The sequence below is a fragment of the Haliotis cracherodii genome, unplaced genomic scaffold, assembly GCF_022045235.1.
Source record: "Haliotis cracherodii isolate W230 unplaced genomic scaffold, xgHalCrac1.p SCAF_4, whole genome shotgun sequence".
In the NCBI taxonomy this organism is placed as follows: Eukaryota; Metazoa; Mollusca; class Gastropoda; order Lepetellida; family Haliotidae; genus Haliotis; species Haliotis cracherodii.
In genome coordinates, this window is record NW_027266297.1 from 24,911,556 (window position 1) to 24,930,078 (window position 18,523).

The window sequence follows — 18,523 nt, forward strand, 5'->3', positions numbered from 1 at the left end:
GAGACAATGACTTTTGAAAATATAGTGCAGGTGGGCAGTGTTTTGTTTCTTTTTGTGTTTTTTGTTTTTTGGGGGGAGCTTGTTCAAACTAGTATGTAACCAAATAAACAGTTGTGTACCATCAACCTGGGAAAGGGCCTACCTACATAAACTCCTACTGTCGCCATGACCATAAAATGAGATGCGCAGTAAAGCAGGACGTATGTAAAGGGAAGTAATTGCGTGCTATTTTGGATCACATTGTTTTTAAGTATTAGGATTTTTATTTTTTTATTTTTTAAATGAAAATAAAAACGAAACTTGCAGCAGACTTTATGATGATGCGGGAGGTGCCTGAGAATCAAGTCTATTCATTTTTTTTAGCCTTACCAAATTTTGTTTCAGAAATCAACAGGAGGAAAGCCCAAAGTGATGCACTTTGTGGAAGCTATTAACATGGGTATGGTGCTGACACACCAAGAAGAAGAATCACGGCAAATCTGGAGTTCTAACCCCAAATCATCTTGTCCTGACAATCCCAAAGGTCACAATTGCCTTAGACTCCTGGGCCAACTGTTGCCAGATCATTGTTTAGGTTGGAGTTACAGCAAGTAATTGTTTGGGCAGCCTGTTTATGAAAGTGTCCTGTCTGTCATGAACCATGCTTTATGTTTACCTGATACAGTAAAAGCGGTAATCGTCTGTACGACACAGGGGACACGGAAGAAAACAGACCTGTGACCACCTCCTCATGAGTCTGTAATTGAAAGCGTATTGGATATATTAGTAACAAAACAAATCATATACTATGATAAGAGTGAGTGCGCGAGTGAGAGAGTGAGTATGGTTTTACGCCACTTTTAGCAATATTCCAGCAATATCATGGCAGGGGACACCAGAAATGGGCTTCACACCCGGGTCTTTGGCGTGACTAGCGAACGCTTTAACCACTAGGCTACCCGACCGCCCCGATGATAAGATCATTTATCAATCACTCATGCAATATACACAACTATACTACTCAAACAAAGGACCACCCGATTCTTTCATATTATTATAGTTAATCTGTCATGCCATGACAAACTTTCCTTGAGAAGTTAAGTTACTATTATTAAAAGGGAAAGTAAAATGAAAAATATGATTGCGATTTTGTTGCGAATATCAATTGTCCCAGATATATTGAGTCAATTCCAGAGAGAAGACATATCATGATATTCGTAGAAAGTATTTTGATGTCCAAGTAAAATCTTTAAATCACACACTCAAATCACACAAAGTGCTTAAAGGGGCACTGATCTAACGCCATTTCCCGGATTGGTTGTTGCCTTTGTTATTGTTTTTTCCCCTGTGAGTACCCGGATGATACGCAACGCAACTGAGCGTGACCAGAGACTGGGCTACCGTCTGCAAGGACAGCTAAATAAACTTGGAGGCTGGAGGCAATATTTGTTTTACGCATTTTTGAATAAACACTGATTAGTTAAATGTGATCTATAAAGATTCGACAAAGGGCGCATGTTAATTAATTTCTTCAGCCTAAACAAACAGACAAAAAGAACGGCGGAGCTCATCGGAAGTCGTCATTTGGAAATACCCCAGATGGTTATAGTTTAATACTAAAAAAAGTATCCATGCAGTGAAAGCATTTTCGGATTTCGGATTGCGTCGATAATACGATTACTACTCCCTTGTTGTCATCAACGTTTTCTCGTATAACCCTACACTTGTGTATTTGTCGTCATTCACTTGATGCTCAGTTAATGAATTTATTACAGGTACAATTAGTGGTAGCACCACTTAGATTACCTGACAAAGGTTCTCATTTGGCATTTATTGTGTCTGGGGTAATTATTCAATCTATATCCAGGTTTGAAGTGAGGTGAAATGTGCGTTATGTAATATGCACGTGGCAGCCCAGCAAGAGATGAATGATCAGTTGATTTACTTTTTTAGGTAAATCAACGGATCGTTCCTAGTCATCAAAGGATTAACAGAAAATACGTTGATTGATTAATCACTGTTATCTTGCACAGTGGATATGTCAAAAGTGAGTGTTTACATGTCTAGGTTTACTAAAACAAAGGGAATACACTCATATCATGGCGTGAAGTGCCGATGTAAAAACAACATACTTTGTTCAAAGGGTTAACTGATAATACGTTGATTGGTTGCTCATTGTTATCAAACTCAGTGGATTTTTTAGGAACCGTGGACGTTATGAAAATAGTTGTCACGTGGCCTTTCTCAGCCAACCCTTGAGACTTGACACCTATGTGAAACACCTGAAACAATCCAAGTGATCAGTTGAGAAACGAACACTGGTTATAATATCCCGAAACGATATATATCTTTTAGAATATTTGATAGTTACAGAGACACGTGACATCGAATAAGTTATTTTGTATAGCTGCAGATGAGTGGGACATTATTCCTTTGTGTGGATATTCACGGATACATTCCTCGAACAAGGAAGCTGCCTATTTATACACATAAATTTGGTAAGTTGTAATTATGGTATTTGCATTTTGTTTTCCTTCATTTGAACCGATTCGTTCTTGTTTCTCTACGTCTTGGTTGGGAAATTCTTCAATGCGCGATAGACGTTGTTTTCACAGGTCATTTCCTTTGTAAGCGTGTATAGATTACCGTCAATTTGTAAAATGTGATTCTCTCAGGCAATTTATAAAATGTGTAAATATTTCAGTCATTTTGACTAAAAGATCTGTCCAGATTGATTAAGACGATCAAAAGGGCCTACAAACATCACAACAGATTATTATGTAGGATTAGAAGCCAAACAACATAGAAATGTACTTTTCAACGTAACATTTTCAGTCTCTTGGTGATGACATTAAACATCAAAATGTTTGGAATTCGTTATCATAATAATACAGATGGAAATGTTTTTCAGTCTAACTGAATATTTATACGTTTAATAAATATGTTACACATTTTGACAGTAAAAAAATATACACACTATAAAAAAAGCAATGCTCAGATGAAATATTTACTTTGTGTTGCAAGTCAAAATAGTGTAAACGAAAATCGCAAAATTACCAAGCAAGTGACTTATCAAAACTTCGTCACCATTACCGATGCTACCCACAAAGATGCCTACATTTCCTTATTATCTCGAAAACTGTATTTCATTTTGTTGATCAATGTGACCATACGCTCTTATTACTACCGGTATCCATAAAAGTGACTAATGCGCTTACGAATGGCGCAACAGAGGTCGCGAGCTAGTCTAGATTTCTGCTCTACATCCGGGTACTCACTGGGAAAAAACAATAACAAAGGCAACAACCAGTCCCGGGGAATTGCGTTAGATCAGTGCCCCTTTAAATCACACATTCCCAAACAAAACTACTTGGGGGCGTGGCCTAGGGCTACCAGTGCAACAGGGCACTATACATGACAAATGTGAAGCTTGGCAGCTATATGGATACATCAGGAAGTGGTCAATCTGAAAACGACCTATAATCCTGACATTGTGAATAATTAAAATAACAATTAATGTCTGTAGTGAGCTTTTTACGACTAACATCCTGTTTGGGTACTATCAACGGTGACTACCTACTTGCCCAGCAGCTCCTCAAGGGATAATCCCAATCATGTTTGTTTAAACAGTATCCATATACTTCCAGCATCCTTTTACTTCAAAATATATAATAAACATGAATGATCACTGTATTAAATATTGTCTTATTTGGCCAATTTATTATTTTACATAATTAACAGTCCAAATGTGAAACAGCATTGTGATAATCGTTCACTGGATTCTAGCTGGCAAGAAGTTGTCCCTTCTCTCTCTCAAGGGCATAAAACTCAATACTTGGGTGGTATCAAACTACCTGGATTGTGATTGCATAGAGAATCTCACCCTTAAGTCTTTTGATATCAAATATATAAACTTGTTTTGATATGTGATATCAAAAGGCATGATGGTGAGATTTTATTTATCATCCAACATCATTCTTCCAACTTTTTCAGTTTGTAGAGAGTAATAAGCAGTGTCTTAAGTGTAAAAAGTACTGCTAACAGCTTCAGTAGCAGAGCCATTAGTGATGTCATTTGATTGTGACATCATGGTAACCAATGACATCACGATGGTCTTCAAAGCATTGTGATGCAGTTTCATTGCAGCGGTATGTACACTGTAGATATCGCTTGATCTCACCCAAGCTATATCTCCTGTGGGAGCCAGTTTGGGATGATTAAGTATTATCCTGCTCAACCTCTCTCAATGAATTTGTACATAGTTGGATGCAGCCCTCAAGATGTTTTGAGGCATCGTTCCTCTGTTCAGCGACATATAATTCTGCTTCATGACAAAGTCTCCTTTGGTTTTAATGATGGTTGGTTGAATGAAAGTTGACGTCTGTGAACATGTATCTGGCAAAGACCAAGTGCTGATCACTGTCTTAGAATTGGGAACTGTAAATCAACCTGCACATTTGACACGGTGTATGGACAAAAGCCCTCATGGTGAAAACCCCCTTGGACAAAAGATCCCCGGACATGACCCCCAACCCCCTATGACAAAAGCCCCTATAAGTTCCATTAGTAAAGAAACAGAAGATATGTGTGTTTTTTCAATATTTTATTATTTTACTACACACAACAGCGTGTTATTCTGGGTGTCTTTTAACACACAGCACATAGTGAGTGAGTGAGTTGGGTTTGACGCCACTTTTCAAATTATTCCAGTAATATCACGGCGTGTCAGCTTAATGTGGGAGGAAAGCCCCAGGTGATGCAGGTCTCAGATGTTTACCACTTCGGTGGAACCCACAAGCACAGGAATGGTGCTGACAAACCTGGAAACATAATCTGGGCGAACCGGGATTCTAACGCACAATCATAGGTTTCTGGTGTGCCCAAGGGACGCAACTCTGCACAGCTTTAGACGACTGGGCTACCCATGCCCCCCCACAGCACATAGCATATACTGGGAGTGTCTTAGTGGGACTGTCTTCATTTAACCTAATGCTATGTCCTACACTGTGCAGAAACTCTACAACACTGATCTTTCAATCACGTCTCTCAACACACAGGTTCTGCAGTCAGAGCTGTCTGACATCTCTTGACTTCTTTAGTCTCTTGGCAGGCCTTATGTCCCTGGCGTGCTGTTGAAGCAGTGTTGCTACCACTGCCTGATCTCGATGGAACCCCTGTATAGCAGTCCAAACAGAGGGATGTTTGTGACCTACTAGCTGCTTAAAGCCAGAATTTAATGACTAACAGATGTTGTTCATCTTGCTGTCACATCTCAGTGCGGCGTCATGGACATTCCACATGGGTGGTGGAAAGAGAGGGGCCTCATCTAGGTTTACAGCAGGTGGCTGAATTCTTCTGACACATAAGTACAGTAGAACATGGTTATACCGAACAACAAGGGACCGGAGGAACCAGTCCGTTATATACGTTTTCACTCGGAAACGTCCGCCATCTTGGCTAAAGCAAAACACAATACAAACATACACATTTATACACGTTTATACACGTTTCCTCCCGCATCTACCGGTGATTCAGTTAAAAAGTACCCAATGATACAACTTCAAAACATTTTGATCCAATTGTAGGATCAATGTTTGTTTTACAGACAAGATTGGTCCAAATTACATGGACATGTAGGATTAACATAATACAAGTTTAATAAGGTTGAATTGTGAGTGACACTTGACACTGAGTGAGATTTCTCAGTTCGCTATACGCGTCACTAATTAGTGGTAGATGGGCTTGTCGGGGATCAAATATCACTTCACTATATCCGTTAGTTCGCTGTAGAGAGTTTGTTATGTACGTAAATTATATATAACATATAGGAGATAAATCGAGTTTTTTAACAGTTCGTTGTATCCGTTTGTTCGTTCTATCCGTGTTCTACTGTAGAATCAAAGTAGGTGTTCTAGGCCTGCTGGGGTGTTGTCTTGAAGGTACTGCATGCCTAGGCTGGCCTCGTTGGTAGGGAGACAGGCAAATCCATCCATCATAATCAATCATTATAAATAATAGCCGATAGCTCATGAAGGGGCTTTTGACCCATTTGTCAAATAAGGGCCTTTGTCCTAAGTGTCCCAGGGGTCTTTTGTCCAAGGGGGTTTTGCCCAAAGGGATTATGTTCATGAGAGCTTTTGTCCTACAATCTTTGATACAGTGGAAAACTGTTTCGTGTCTGTAATTCCATTTGTAGCCTGTTGATATATTTCATGAGATATTCACCAATTACTTGTTTTACCCATCACCACACTCAGGTGAATTTGTACCCAAGAAAATAGGTGCGAGACAAGTAGGAAGACCCCTAATAAACCACCAGGCAGACTGGGTGCTGACCCGATCATGGAAATTGTGCAGCGCGTCAAGCAGCGGGAATCCATCTTAACCTCCAGGATAGGGAATGCAGGATATTTGTTGTTTGGGTTGTTTTTTCTTATCGTCTTTTTTACAGTATTTTTTAGTTTCAAAATTAATTATGGTCAAGCATTTGTGAATAAGTATGCCCTAAAGTATTTAAAATCGAAAAGTTGCTATGTTGAGTTTCCTTGCCATTTAAAGTATCACCCCTTTACTCAGATTGACTCAGACTGTAACTGTGTTGTGGTGTTTGGAATCAGTGTGAATTCAACATCAATCATTGTCGTAAAAAATTGTTAATAAGAATATTTTACCTATATTTTCCAGAAATAGCATGTCATCAAAATGCTTATCATTATCAGTCTTTGAAGTATGGAACACCAGATTCACTGTATGTTGTACATCAATGAGTGTATTTATATTTCATGTACATCTGATTAATTAATGGATTCTTCTTCACACAAACGTTTCTGAAAACTTGCAATTAATCATTTCATTAGTACAGATTAACTCATCAATATTATATGATCATCATGTCTTACAAACATTTGTTAATAATGATCAGCTTCTTATACAAACTCTCACATACATAATCAAGCTAATTATACACACCCTCTAGTACTCAACTATGTCCCCAACATGCTAGATCACAGTATTACAACATTGTTTGACGACATACCACACACACTTCTAAACATTGTATATACTTACTGGGCCCAGACAATATTCAATACTGTGTCTATCTTTCAGTTTGAATAACTCGGCACCAGCCTCTTTCCATCGACCTGAGAGACAAATGAAACAGATCATAGCTTAGAGATCACTGACTTATCACAAGATTGTTTATTAATTTTATTGAACTTTCTACAAGATGATCATCAGATTACTTCAATGTAACAAAAGCTTAGATTCTAACTACTGACATCAATAAAAATCAAAACAAAGAAATCTGGACAAACAGTACCCACAGAGAGCCATACCTTGTATATTTTGGTGGACTCGTGCATTCGTACCGACTCATCTAGCTTTAATACCGCTCAAAACAAATGCAACAAATATTAAACTTAACGGGTACAGGTCCTTCAGATGTATGTACGGGTCCTCCAGATTTGTGTAAATGTCCTCCAAATTTATGTACGAGTCAGCCAAAAAGAGTAGGAATGCTCCATATCAGGGGCAGATCAGGCAAGAATTTTAGGTGGAGGTTAGACATTTTTTATGGGTACATATCTCTATGGGTATGGATTGTCTGGTACCCAAAACATATATGACCATGATGACATTAACCATTTAACAACCTGATTTCTTCCATACTACAGCAGTGGCTAAGGTTGGCATTGCAATCTTCTGTCCACCAATAACTTGCATCTCCTGGTCTATGATCTTGATGAGTTTCTCCAAAGCTCTCAATCCCAGGGGAAGCATGTGGTAAGAACCAGAATGACATGATTGTATGACTTCATTGTACAACATCAGCTGAAACAGAAGACATAAAATTAATTTCATTAATGATGGAATAAAAATCCTTCTCGATTTACACACATTAAATTAATAATCCTTAGGATTCCCTAAATACACATTTCCGTTTGCAATCTGGATTTATTAATTTTGTAGAATTTTTTTTATTTAAGTTTTTATTTCCCCAACAATATGTACACAGTCAACAGATATTTGTTTACCATGTTTAAATTCACATGTGTTTCAGATTGTCACATACTATGTTCAGTACATTACAAACATCATCATAATATGTCACATTATGTTATGTATATACATGCATACATTTCACCATACCAAAAGAGCCATAGAGTTATATTTTGTGTATTGATGTAGTGGTTGTACAGACATTATGTATTCTCCATCGAATTGTGCACTGAACACATGCTTTTGCTGAAAACAGGTCCTTGGCCATATAGACATAATGACTTTTTAACAAGCTGTAGATGTTCATCTGCCCCTAGTTACTGCTTCTCAAAATTATTATAATAATTGGAAAAGCAGTGTGTGGCTAAGGGTCTAAGGGTTTTTCCCATTTTCATCATTTAAATTCTTAAAAGTTGGTTACTTCATGTCAGAATTGCAACTTCTAAATGCGTTATAAATTTATATCTCACCAAAAAAATAATCATTCATTGTACTAGTATCTCACGATCTAAAAATAAACTGGTGTTATTTGTTTTTCTGGATTTACTACCATTACTAACATCGAACAGTGTATGAAGTGATGACCAAAATGTGTAAAATGATTTAATTTAATTATCTGTATTAATTAATGCATCATGAATGATGTGTGTAGTCTTAGGTCTTTACTTAAACATTGAGACAAAAAATAACCTTCTGACTTGAACATGTAAACTCTGTCACAGCTGGCTGAACTTTTCCAAAATTCTGGAACATCTTTGTGACGTATCTTCTATTGTGGAGACATCGTCTCGTCTGTCTAATGGATGAAGCAGACGAAATCATTTTACACAAAATGAGTTCACGACTAAGATGAGCCATTTCTACACTCCTCGTCCTCGACAGCAGTTACGATGATGTCTGCAGTATGCAGTATTTCTAGAATAACATCAGAGTTTATCTACATAACAACACAAAAAAATGCATTGACTATTGTGCAAGATTAACAGTATTTGGTATTGCACATGTGAGCATTTATTTTATACGGAAGTGGACACTTTTATTACTTTCATGGACAAAAGATGTCTAAAGGGGGATAACTCTAACTGGCAGCCTGAAGGTTAAGCACTTTTATGTCATTAAAACGATGTAAATCAATTGAGGATGAATGAAGAAAGTCAGCATGTGTGCAGTGGTAAGAATGATCTAGAAGTATAAACAGCCATTGTTACTTCTGGAGAAAAGGGAAACGTATTTAAAATGTACATTGTAACTTCACTACATCCGCTGGTTATTTTGCTACAAATCTTGCTACGATTTGAATCATGTCATGTTTTTCTTCCATTTGAGAACTCGAATTATCATTATTTGAGGAAAAACAAAAGCTGCAGAACCTGTGATACTGTTTTCATGTTTCAGGGCTTACTAAGTCAAAGCAAGTAAAGAGAAAGTTAGAACAGGTTGTGGAGGAAGTGATAGATAATGGAATGAATGACAGGATCAGTGACAACAACAATAACTACAATACAAGAAATGCCAGTTCCACCTCCAAATGCCATGTTAAAGAAGGCTTTTCATGGTGGACATGTCTTATGTATGGAATGCCTTATGAAAGTACAAAACCACACGCAGTCAAAAAAACAGAAGACTGAAATATTTGTTCACAATGCCTCATAATCTGTCAACATGATCAACTTGTCTTTTTTTTTATTGAATCACAGTATGAACAGATGAAAGTTAAAATAGATTATTCTGGAACAAATATTACTCAAAAGTCTCTGCCTGGTGACTGTTGGGAATTCAGACACTTTAATGTCTTATTTGCTTATTAGTGTGAAAGCTGATGATGGCTAAATGTACAGATTGGCCTGAGAAGCCTATCAAACCCCTGGACTCTGATTGCTGTGGTAATGGGTGTGTGACATGTGTGTTGGATATCTATGATGAAGAAGTGAAGATCTGGGAAAAGGAATGTCTTCAACTGCAGCAGAGCGACAACAAACATGAAAATGTGTCTGACTCAGAAGATGAGGCAGATGAGGTACTATGCAAACATAGTTACAAAGGATAATCTTTGATGTTAAAGAACAATTTCTTTGTTGAGAAACCAAACCAAAATTTGATATTCTTTGTCTATAAAATACTTAATTGTCTTAACATCTATGGTAATATTTTATGTCTTAAAAAATCAGGAGTATTATTTCATGTCAGACAACCCATGCAGATTCTGGGTTAGAATTGGTCTCCATTATGCATGTCAAATGAGGTGATGTGGTGGTCAGACTCAGTGACTTGATTGCATGTCATCATACCCTGAGTTTGTTGTCTGTTGCTCACAATATCAACCTCTGGTTTGTCTCATCAAGACTCAATTATTTAAAACTCAAGGGTCAGAAATATGTCCCATAGCGATGGAAGAACTCATTGGATGTGATTTCAAATCTCAGATTTGCACCATTTTATGAGAGTTGATTAATGGTTGAATTTCCACAAGAAGCTCTTGAAATAGAAGTTTTGTAAAAAAAGAAGATATTTTCAAGGAAAAACGGCAGTTAAATTTCTCTTGTAGACATGTTCATCAAACAAGAAAACAAATTGTCTGGCCTTGGTATTATAACTTATCATAGAAAACAGATACCTTTTTCTGCAGGAACCAGTGTTATCCAAGGACAGATACAGAAGAGTTAAAATCATATTTATCACCACGGAAACCAAGGACTCTGCTAGATACCGGATGAAGCTGCCAAGAGGAAAATCATTGGGTCTGTGTATAGGTCAACATATCATTATCAGGTAGGACATACCAAACAATGTCAGGATAGGTCTGTAGAAGTGAGTGAGTGAGTTGGGTTTAACTCCGCCTTGAACTGTCTTCCAGTTATATCACAGCATGTCAGGGAGCAGTCGGGTAGCCTAGTGGTTAAAGCGTTCGCTCGTCATGCCGAAGACCCGGGTTCGATTCCCGACATGGGTACAATGTGTGAAGCCCATTTCTGGTGTCCCACGCAGTGATATTGCTGGAATATTGCTAAAAGCACGTAAAACCATACTCACTCACTCACGGCATGTCAGCTTAATTTGGGAGGAAAGCCTTGATGCTTGAGTGTTTTTCAGGGATGTCATTGTATGTTGCGATATTGATATGTATCCATAGATTTTTAATGTCAGTACTGTATGAATACCAATTTATGAATATCGATTTTAAGTTAAAAATTCGCTGCCAAAGAAATGTTTACATTTGTTAAGGTTACCATGTTGAAGATGGACAGTAAGGCAGATAATTCAATATTAATAATTGAATGGATCAGCCTTGTTCATATTTAGCATTATGTTGATTATTTACAGGGCTAGATAGGAATTTTTTATCTCTACAAGTACAGAATAACAAATTATTATTTTAAGCAAGTGTTTATAATGTGACACAAGGCTGATTGTGTGTCATTGTACCCCAACAGTGAGGATCATTAATCCTGATGTAATTGACTCACCCACTCACTCCATCCACCTTTCCACTGAATGGCTGCGAATGGCACCCTTTTCCTAAGCCTGTATTGCAATAAGATAGTAGGTTATTGGAAAATGTAAAAAGAGCTCTAAAGTGTAAACTCAATTCTAAGTGTTAAGAGTATCAGTAATCTCATCTTAATATTTTTCCAGGGGATATCTGGATTCCACACCCGTAACCCGACAGTACACACCTATATCTGATGTTGAGATCAAGGGTTATTTTGATGTTTTGATTAAGGTGAGTATGTGATCCGAGACTATGAAAACCTGCCTATCTAAAGTACACTTGTTTTATGGTGAATAAACTGTCCCCAAAATATACCATTATGGACATACATGTATGATGCTTGCTGCAGACGTATCCTGAGGGTCAGATGTCCCAGATAGTTAAAAGATGGAAGGAAGGAGAATATGTTGACATTCGAGGTCCATTTGGTAGTTTCTCCTACAAGCGGAACCAGGTTTGTATGTTTCTTAAAGTTACATTTTACAAAAACACTTTCAACATGTTTAAGTCCTTTCTGCAGTGATTTTCAAATATTGTTAGACCCCATAAACATTTTTGTTCTCTTTTCTGTTGTTGGTAATACTACAAAAATTAAATTTGAATTATACTACCAAACTTGAATTGTGGCTTTGAGAAAACAAGATTGAACAAACTTACCATTCTAACGATTACTGAGAGCTGGCATGACAAAATAATTAGAAATAATGTACGATTATTATTGCTATTCAGTAGTAGTATTGTTTATTCTACATCTATTCAGTCTTTCTCTACTATTGACTGTGATTGTGTGTCAAGGTTTGTCAGCACCATACCCCTGCTTGGATTAAAGAAAATGGCAATCTCATTAAAATCAGATCTTAGTTCTCGCTACAGCTAAACAAAGATCTGAGGACATCCCATTATGGGTCATGTCAGACAGACCTTGCGTGAATTTTGACCGACCAATGGAATGACTAAGTCGACAATAACCAATCAGAAGGCAGCTTTATCGAGCTTTACGGCACAAGTTTGAAACTGGCGACTACGCCTCGAAACATATTTTGACATATACTCAATTGCAAAATTATAAAATGAATAAAAGAACATTCTGGAATGGCTAATAAATGGTCTAGATTGTATGAATATAGACATAAAGCCCATAACTGTTGTTCAGAATACGCTGTGTGTGGGTTTTTTTCAAGGTTGCACAATCAAAAATCACATTCCAACTGTCACTTTCATGATCTGATAAACGATGCTCTGATTGGTCAGATGAAAGGTCGTTCTGACGTGACACGAAATGGGATGTCCTCAAATCTTTGTTTAGCGGTAGCGAGAACTAAGATCTGATTTCAGTGAGATTTAGAAAATAGTAATTGTCTGAGACCTCCATGACTTTCGGCTCACCTCCCACATTAAGTTGACATGCTGTGACTTGACTGAAATACTGCTCACCATTACTTTACTGCCATGTTGATCAAGTTTGTTCTTTTTCTGTTCCAGGGGCACGGGTGGCCCAGTCGTCTAAGGCGCCGCGATTCGCTGTGCAGAGTTGCGTCCCTTTGGCACGCCAGAAACCTATGATTGTGGGTTCGAATCCCGGTTCGCCCCGATTATGTTTCTAGGTTTGTCAACACCATACCCGTGCTCGTGGGTTTCACCGAAGTGGTAAACGTCTGAGACCTGCATCACTTCGGGCTTTCCTCCCACATTAAGCTGACACGCCGCGATATAACTGGAATACTGTTAAAAGCGGCGTTAAACCAAACTCACTCACTCACTCACTCTTTTTCTGTTCCCTTTTCATGTTTATGTTGTTTATTTATGTAATTCAATTTTACTGTCTTTTCAGTATCAAACATTGTACCTTCTAGCAGCGGGCACAGGTATAGCCCCGATGTCACAGGTCATACAGGGAATTGTGGGAGATGAGGATGAGGAGACCAGAGTGAGGCTGATCTATGCGTGCCGCACCTACGCTGATATCTTGATGAAGGCTGAACTAGACGCTTGGTCCTCCTTCTGGAACTTCTCAGTGACATACGCTCTCAGTCAGGTGAATAGTAGCTTGTGATATCCTAGGTCTAGTTTGTCTGGTGCTGACTGTATTATGTACAGTCCTCTGTAATATAGCTGGAATATTGCTGATTGTGAGTGTTGTTTAAGTTTTTTCTTATTTTGGTATAGAATACGTTTATTTTGTTAATATATATATATATTATGTAGTATACTTGCGAATAAGAATTTACTTTAGTGTGTCACATGTGCCTTTCAGGAAACAGATGAATCGTCCAGTTGTTATAGATATGGAGACCAAGTGCATGCTGGGAGAGTGACTGCCACACTGCTGGACACTGAGCTAGGTGACAGGAAGGAGAATCTTCTAGTGCTAATCTGTGGGACTAAGACATTTGAGGCAGACATGATTGAGCATCTAAACACTTTGGGACTGTCTGAGGACAAATACTTCAGATTTTAAAAAGTTAATTATTAAGTGAAGATTGTGTTAGTTAATACTAGTTTCTCCAGTGTAACCAAGTTAGCATTAGGAACTCTAATTTATTCATGTCTACCTCTGTTAAAAACATCCACTCAGACTGCTTCCTTTATGTCACCCAGCTGAGCTAATATAGAGTGACACTGAATAGCCAGATGTCCTTTGAAGTTCTTCTGTTGCCACATATTATGTGAAGACCATTAATATTTTGTTGATAAGGTGTGTGACGTACATAATATATAATTGTTATAAATTGTCATTTCAAGTATTTATTTTTGCAACTTGTGAATAAATTATTTTGTATAATGAATTCATGAGTTACCTATTTGTTAAACATGATGTGAATTCTAAACAGAAAAGAAGCAAATTAGGTACCAGTGTAAATCTATATACATGTAAACACATGTTTTAAGATCGTGAGTATTTGTTGACAGAGTGGGTGAAGGTTTAGTTCACAGCGAGAGGAATGCCTTAAGTGTGCAGCCGTTTATATGTCAGCCGAGAACCTGCAGAGAGCACAATGGCTATGGGACACATTTCTGCCCCGTGAGTCGAGTAAACAACCGAGACTGGACGAGACAAACCAGTGATTGATATTATGAGCAACGGTCCACACGTTCCGGCTAGAATGACAAGCAATCAACTTCATCCCTGAGCCTGGCCACCAGATCCATTTAGTCTACTCTTTCGACAACCTCAGGTTGCCTGGGACCAGTTGTACTGGGGAATCACCAAGGGGCAGAGATGAGTGTAGTTAAGGGACCAGAACAGTTTGATCCTCTTTTCTCCCAATACAACTTATCCTGCAGGTAAACAGTAAACAATCTACCAAATGTATTATTTTATGCCAGTCATTTATTTACGAAAAGCTGCAATGAAGGGTCGGTGATCGTGGTGGTACATGCGGTTTACATAACATACTTCTAAGAGAATGGCAAAGGACCCCTGAAGAATACCGGTTAGGTCTTTAGCAACTCATGTTTGCCCTAAAACACGACTATGTTTGTCGAAAGAGGCTTACTAACGGGATCGGATGGTTAGTCTCACTGACTTGGTTGATGCATATCAATGTATCCGAATTGCGTAGATTGATGCTCATGATGTCCATCACTGGATTGTCTGGTCCAGACTTGATTATTCACAGACCGCCTTCATATATCTGGAAGTTTGCTGAGTGCTGTGTTAAACAACAAACAAAAGGTAATGGCAAAGCATAAGTGAGGGATTCATTTCAGTCACATCAAGACGGCTGTGTGTGAACTGAAAACTGTTCTGTGACACCCACGGAAAAGGGCTATAGTTGCTGTTTCTGAGACGACCGAGCCATCGTTAATGCAAACTTAAAACTAACGCAATTACACCTCAAATTACTCTCACATGTACAGTTGTCGAAACAAATTATTCTCTTTTTTTATAGAACTACAGGTCATGTGTATTTTAAGAAATGTAGTTATATCGGAACAAATGAACTCAAACGGTCATCCGAATAAACGGGCCACTCCTACAATAAGGAACCATTCATGAAGTGAGGTTGTATTAATCTATTTCATTGGTAAAAATTGATGATTTTCATCAAACACAGGTTTCTAAAACTAAGCAACAAGGCAGAGGTGTGATTGCTCGATTTTCTGAACACATTTCTCACCATATAAATGCTGTCTGAATCGCATATTTGATTCGTCAATGGGGTGTTACTACAACAATATCTATGACGTCATTGTTGATTGCGGAAGTGTGACGTCATGTCATTGATGACATCACGCCATTGTTTCCCTTAGAATGGCGTCAGATGGTTGAGCTGCAAGTAAGTACAGAAGAGAGAGAGAGAGAGACTTATTCATTAGCATAACTTAAATGTTACTTTTTACAAATAACTTCTGAACTTTGTGTGAAGCAAACGGAACACTTTGAAAGAACAAGAACCCAGTTTGTCTTCATATTACAGTACTATTTTAAGTAATTAAACACCATAGGCTTTTCAATATGTAAAATAAATGACAATGAAAAGACCCTTTTCAGTACTAACACAGTGGTAATGGCAGCCCACATGACAAGGTTTCACACTGGTTTATATCCAGGGTCATTCACCATCCCCCCAATATGCTAAAATCTTTTTAATCGGTAAAACACCAACACATGCACCCAGAGGGTGGTATCTTCGTCCATAATTGTTGTATTGTGCGTTGTATCAAACATATATAGCTATATTCATGGAATTAAAAGAGGATAACACATCTGTCTCCGGAAAAAGTACCGTCGTCCACATGGAACGAGAAGAGTACACCAACAAATGTATCAGGAAACAGTTGTAGATTCGTTCACATGTGTTGAGTATAGTGTCTTGTATGAAGTACAAAACATACTCAAGGAGCAAGAAGAGGATACCAACAAATGTCTGAAGAAAAGGTGGAATAATCGTCTGTAATTTTTGTGCAGATGTATATATTATTCAAAATATATAGTCGTGGAACTCGAAGAGGATACAAGGAAACAATAGAATCACTGGAAACAAGGAAAGGTTGAAGATTCATGAACACAATTATGCTGTGTAGTGTGTTGTGTAAGGTATAAAGTATATTCATGGAGCAAGAAGAGGATACCAAAAAATGTGTTAGGAAAAAGCGGTATCTCCAACCGCAAATACTGTTGTGTGTTGTAAAAGATATATTCATATGAACTGGAAGAGGATACCTCAAATGACCCAGGAAAAGGTTGTATCTGCTCCCACAATTGTTCTGTAGTGTGGTGTATATTATACAAAATATATATTCTTGGAAGTTGAAGAAGATGCCAACAGAAATCTAAAAACACGACGTCGCTTCATTCTTAAATGGTGTGAAGTGTGATGTACAATGTAAAAATATATTCCTGGAACTAGAAGAGAATACCATCACATCTTCTAAGAAAACATCGTAGCTTCATTCTCAAATGGTGTGTATAGTGTGTTGTATAAAGTATTCATGGAACTAGAAGAGGATACCAACAAATATATCAAGAAATGAGGAATCTTCAATCGCGAATGATGTAGCGTGTTATAAAAAGTGTACAACTTAGTCACTAAACTAGAACAGGATACCAAGAAATGTCTCAATTGCAAATGATCTGTAGTGTCTTGTACAAAGTGTAAAACACATTCATGGAACCAGAAGGGGATACCGACAAATTCCTAAAAAGGTGATAAAAAATTATCTTCGTCCACAATTTTATAGTGTGTTGTATAAAATATGAACATATATTCCTGGAACTAGAGAATATCAACAAAGTAAACGACGTCACTTCTTTCTTAAATGGTGTGTAGTGTGTTGTATAAAGTGTAAAACATAATGATGGAACTAGAAGGGGGTCGCAGGAAAGGATCTTCCTCCACGATTGTTGTGCAATGTGGTGTATGAAGTACAAATTATGGTCTCTTCGTCCACAAATGTTGTGTAGTTTCGTTCAACCAGATTATTCTGATATCTACGCCATGGTGTTCTTATGAATAAGATTTGAAAGTCATTTCCAAAATGTGATGTTCTGAATATATTTAATAAATAAATAAATAAAACCAACCTTGACATTGAGAATGACTATGAATAACAACTTTTTCATATTATAGATACACAACGCTTCAGGCTAACTTCATGCCCTTTCACCACGTGAATGAACGCCCTGAAACGTTGTGCAGGCATATAGATAAAGACGTTCAACTATTTTCACGATTTCCAGGGTGGTTAAACAAATCAATTGAGTTAGATAACACTGATCAATCAACGTATCATCTGTTAATCCTTTACCAAATGCATAGGTACTACACGCCCACAGATGGGAGTATCTCGTGTGCTCCAGTAAAAATACATATATTAACACTTACTATATTAACAAATCCCCTGTGTAAGAACAATTATTAATCAATCAACATATTATCGCTTAATCCTTTGCATTTTGCAACTCTTGGTGCACTGCCACGTGCATAGTACATAACATGTAATACAATGACAACACCAGACATGGATTAGCCTTTAATCTTAATAGATTGAATAAATGAGAAATGACACATGAGAACCATAGCAGGACAGTCGACAGGTGCTTATTGAGACTTTGTCAGGTAATCTGAGAGACTAAACTGAAGAGTACATTAGAGAACATACCCATTTAGTTTAATGAGTAGGTTTTATAAAATGTGCATCCAATAGTCGATAGTATACAATAACCATGCAATGGAAATATGGGGTTTCATTTTTACGTCTCAAATAAATCAAATGTTTATTTTTGATATCATAGAGCATCTTCCCAAGGCAAGAGAATTAACTGACTTTAAAAGTCCAGAAACTGGACTTTTATAGTCAGTTAACTCCCTTGCCTCGGGAAGATGGACTGATAGATGTAAATATCAAGCTTAAAATACAGAAACGATATCAGAAATGAGATCTTAATCAATCTCAGTAATCTTATAACATACACAATCAGAAATCTGAAGATGCTTTCACGAAAGACAAGTCTTTTTTATCATGGTTTTTTCCAAACTACGGGGGTCGGTGGGGTAGCCCATAGGATAAAGCGTTCGCGTGCCCGGCGTGACATAGCTGGAATATTGT

At 37.7% G+C, this 18,523-nt stretch overlaps 2 protein-coding genes across 2 annotated transcripts in view; one reads left to right on the plus strand and one right to left on the minus strand.

Annotated features, from left to right (window-relative positions):
* LOC139478643 (probable proline--tRNA ligase, mitochondrial) overlaps positions 1-8,966 on the minus strand; it is a 16,688-nt gene extending 7,722 nt beyond the window's left edge. The window contains exons 1-4 of the mRNA XM_071261203.1: positions 8,671-8,966; positions 7,635-7,812; positions 7,048-7,121; positions 656-736 (exon numbers count right to left, since the gene is read on the minus strand). Of these exons, the coding sequence (XP_071117304.1) occupies positions 656-736; positions 7,048-7,121; positions 7,635-7,812; positions 8,671-8,838 (501 nt within the window). The 5' untranslated portion in view covers positions 8,839-8,966. The remainder of the gene's footprint in view (positions 1-655; positions 737-7,047; positions 7,122-7,634; positions 7,813-8,670) is intronic.
* A 96-nt stretch (positions 8,967-9,062) lies between these two features.
* Positions 9,063-14,197, plus strand: LOC139479761 (NADH-cytochrome b5 reductase-like). The gene is made up of 7 exons (XM_071262618.1): positions 9,063-9,151; positions 9,376-9,997; positions 10,607-10,749; positions 11,614-11,701; positions 11,820-11,924; positions 13,302-13,505; positions 13,725-14,197. Exons 2-7 carry the CDS (start codon positions 9,800-9,802, stop codon positions 13,926-13,928), a joined length of 942 nt encoding a protein of 313 aa, XP_071118719.1. The 5' UTR covers positions 9,063-9,151; positions 9,376-9,799; the 3' UTR covers positions 13,929-14,197.
* The last annotated feature ends 4,326 nt before the right edge of the window (positions 14,198-18,523 follow it).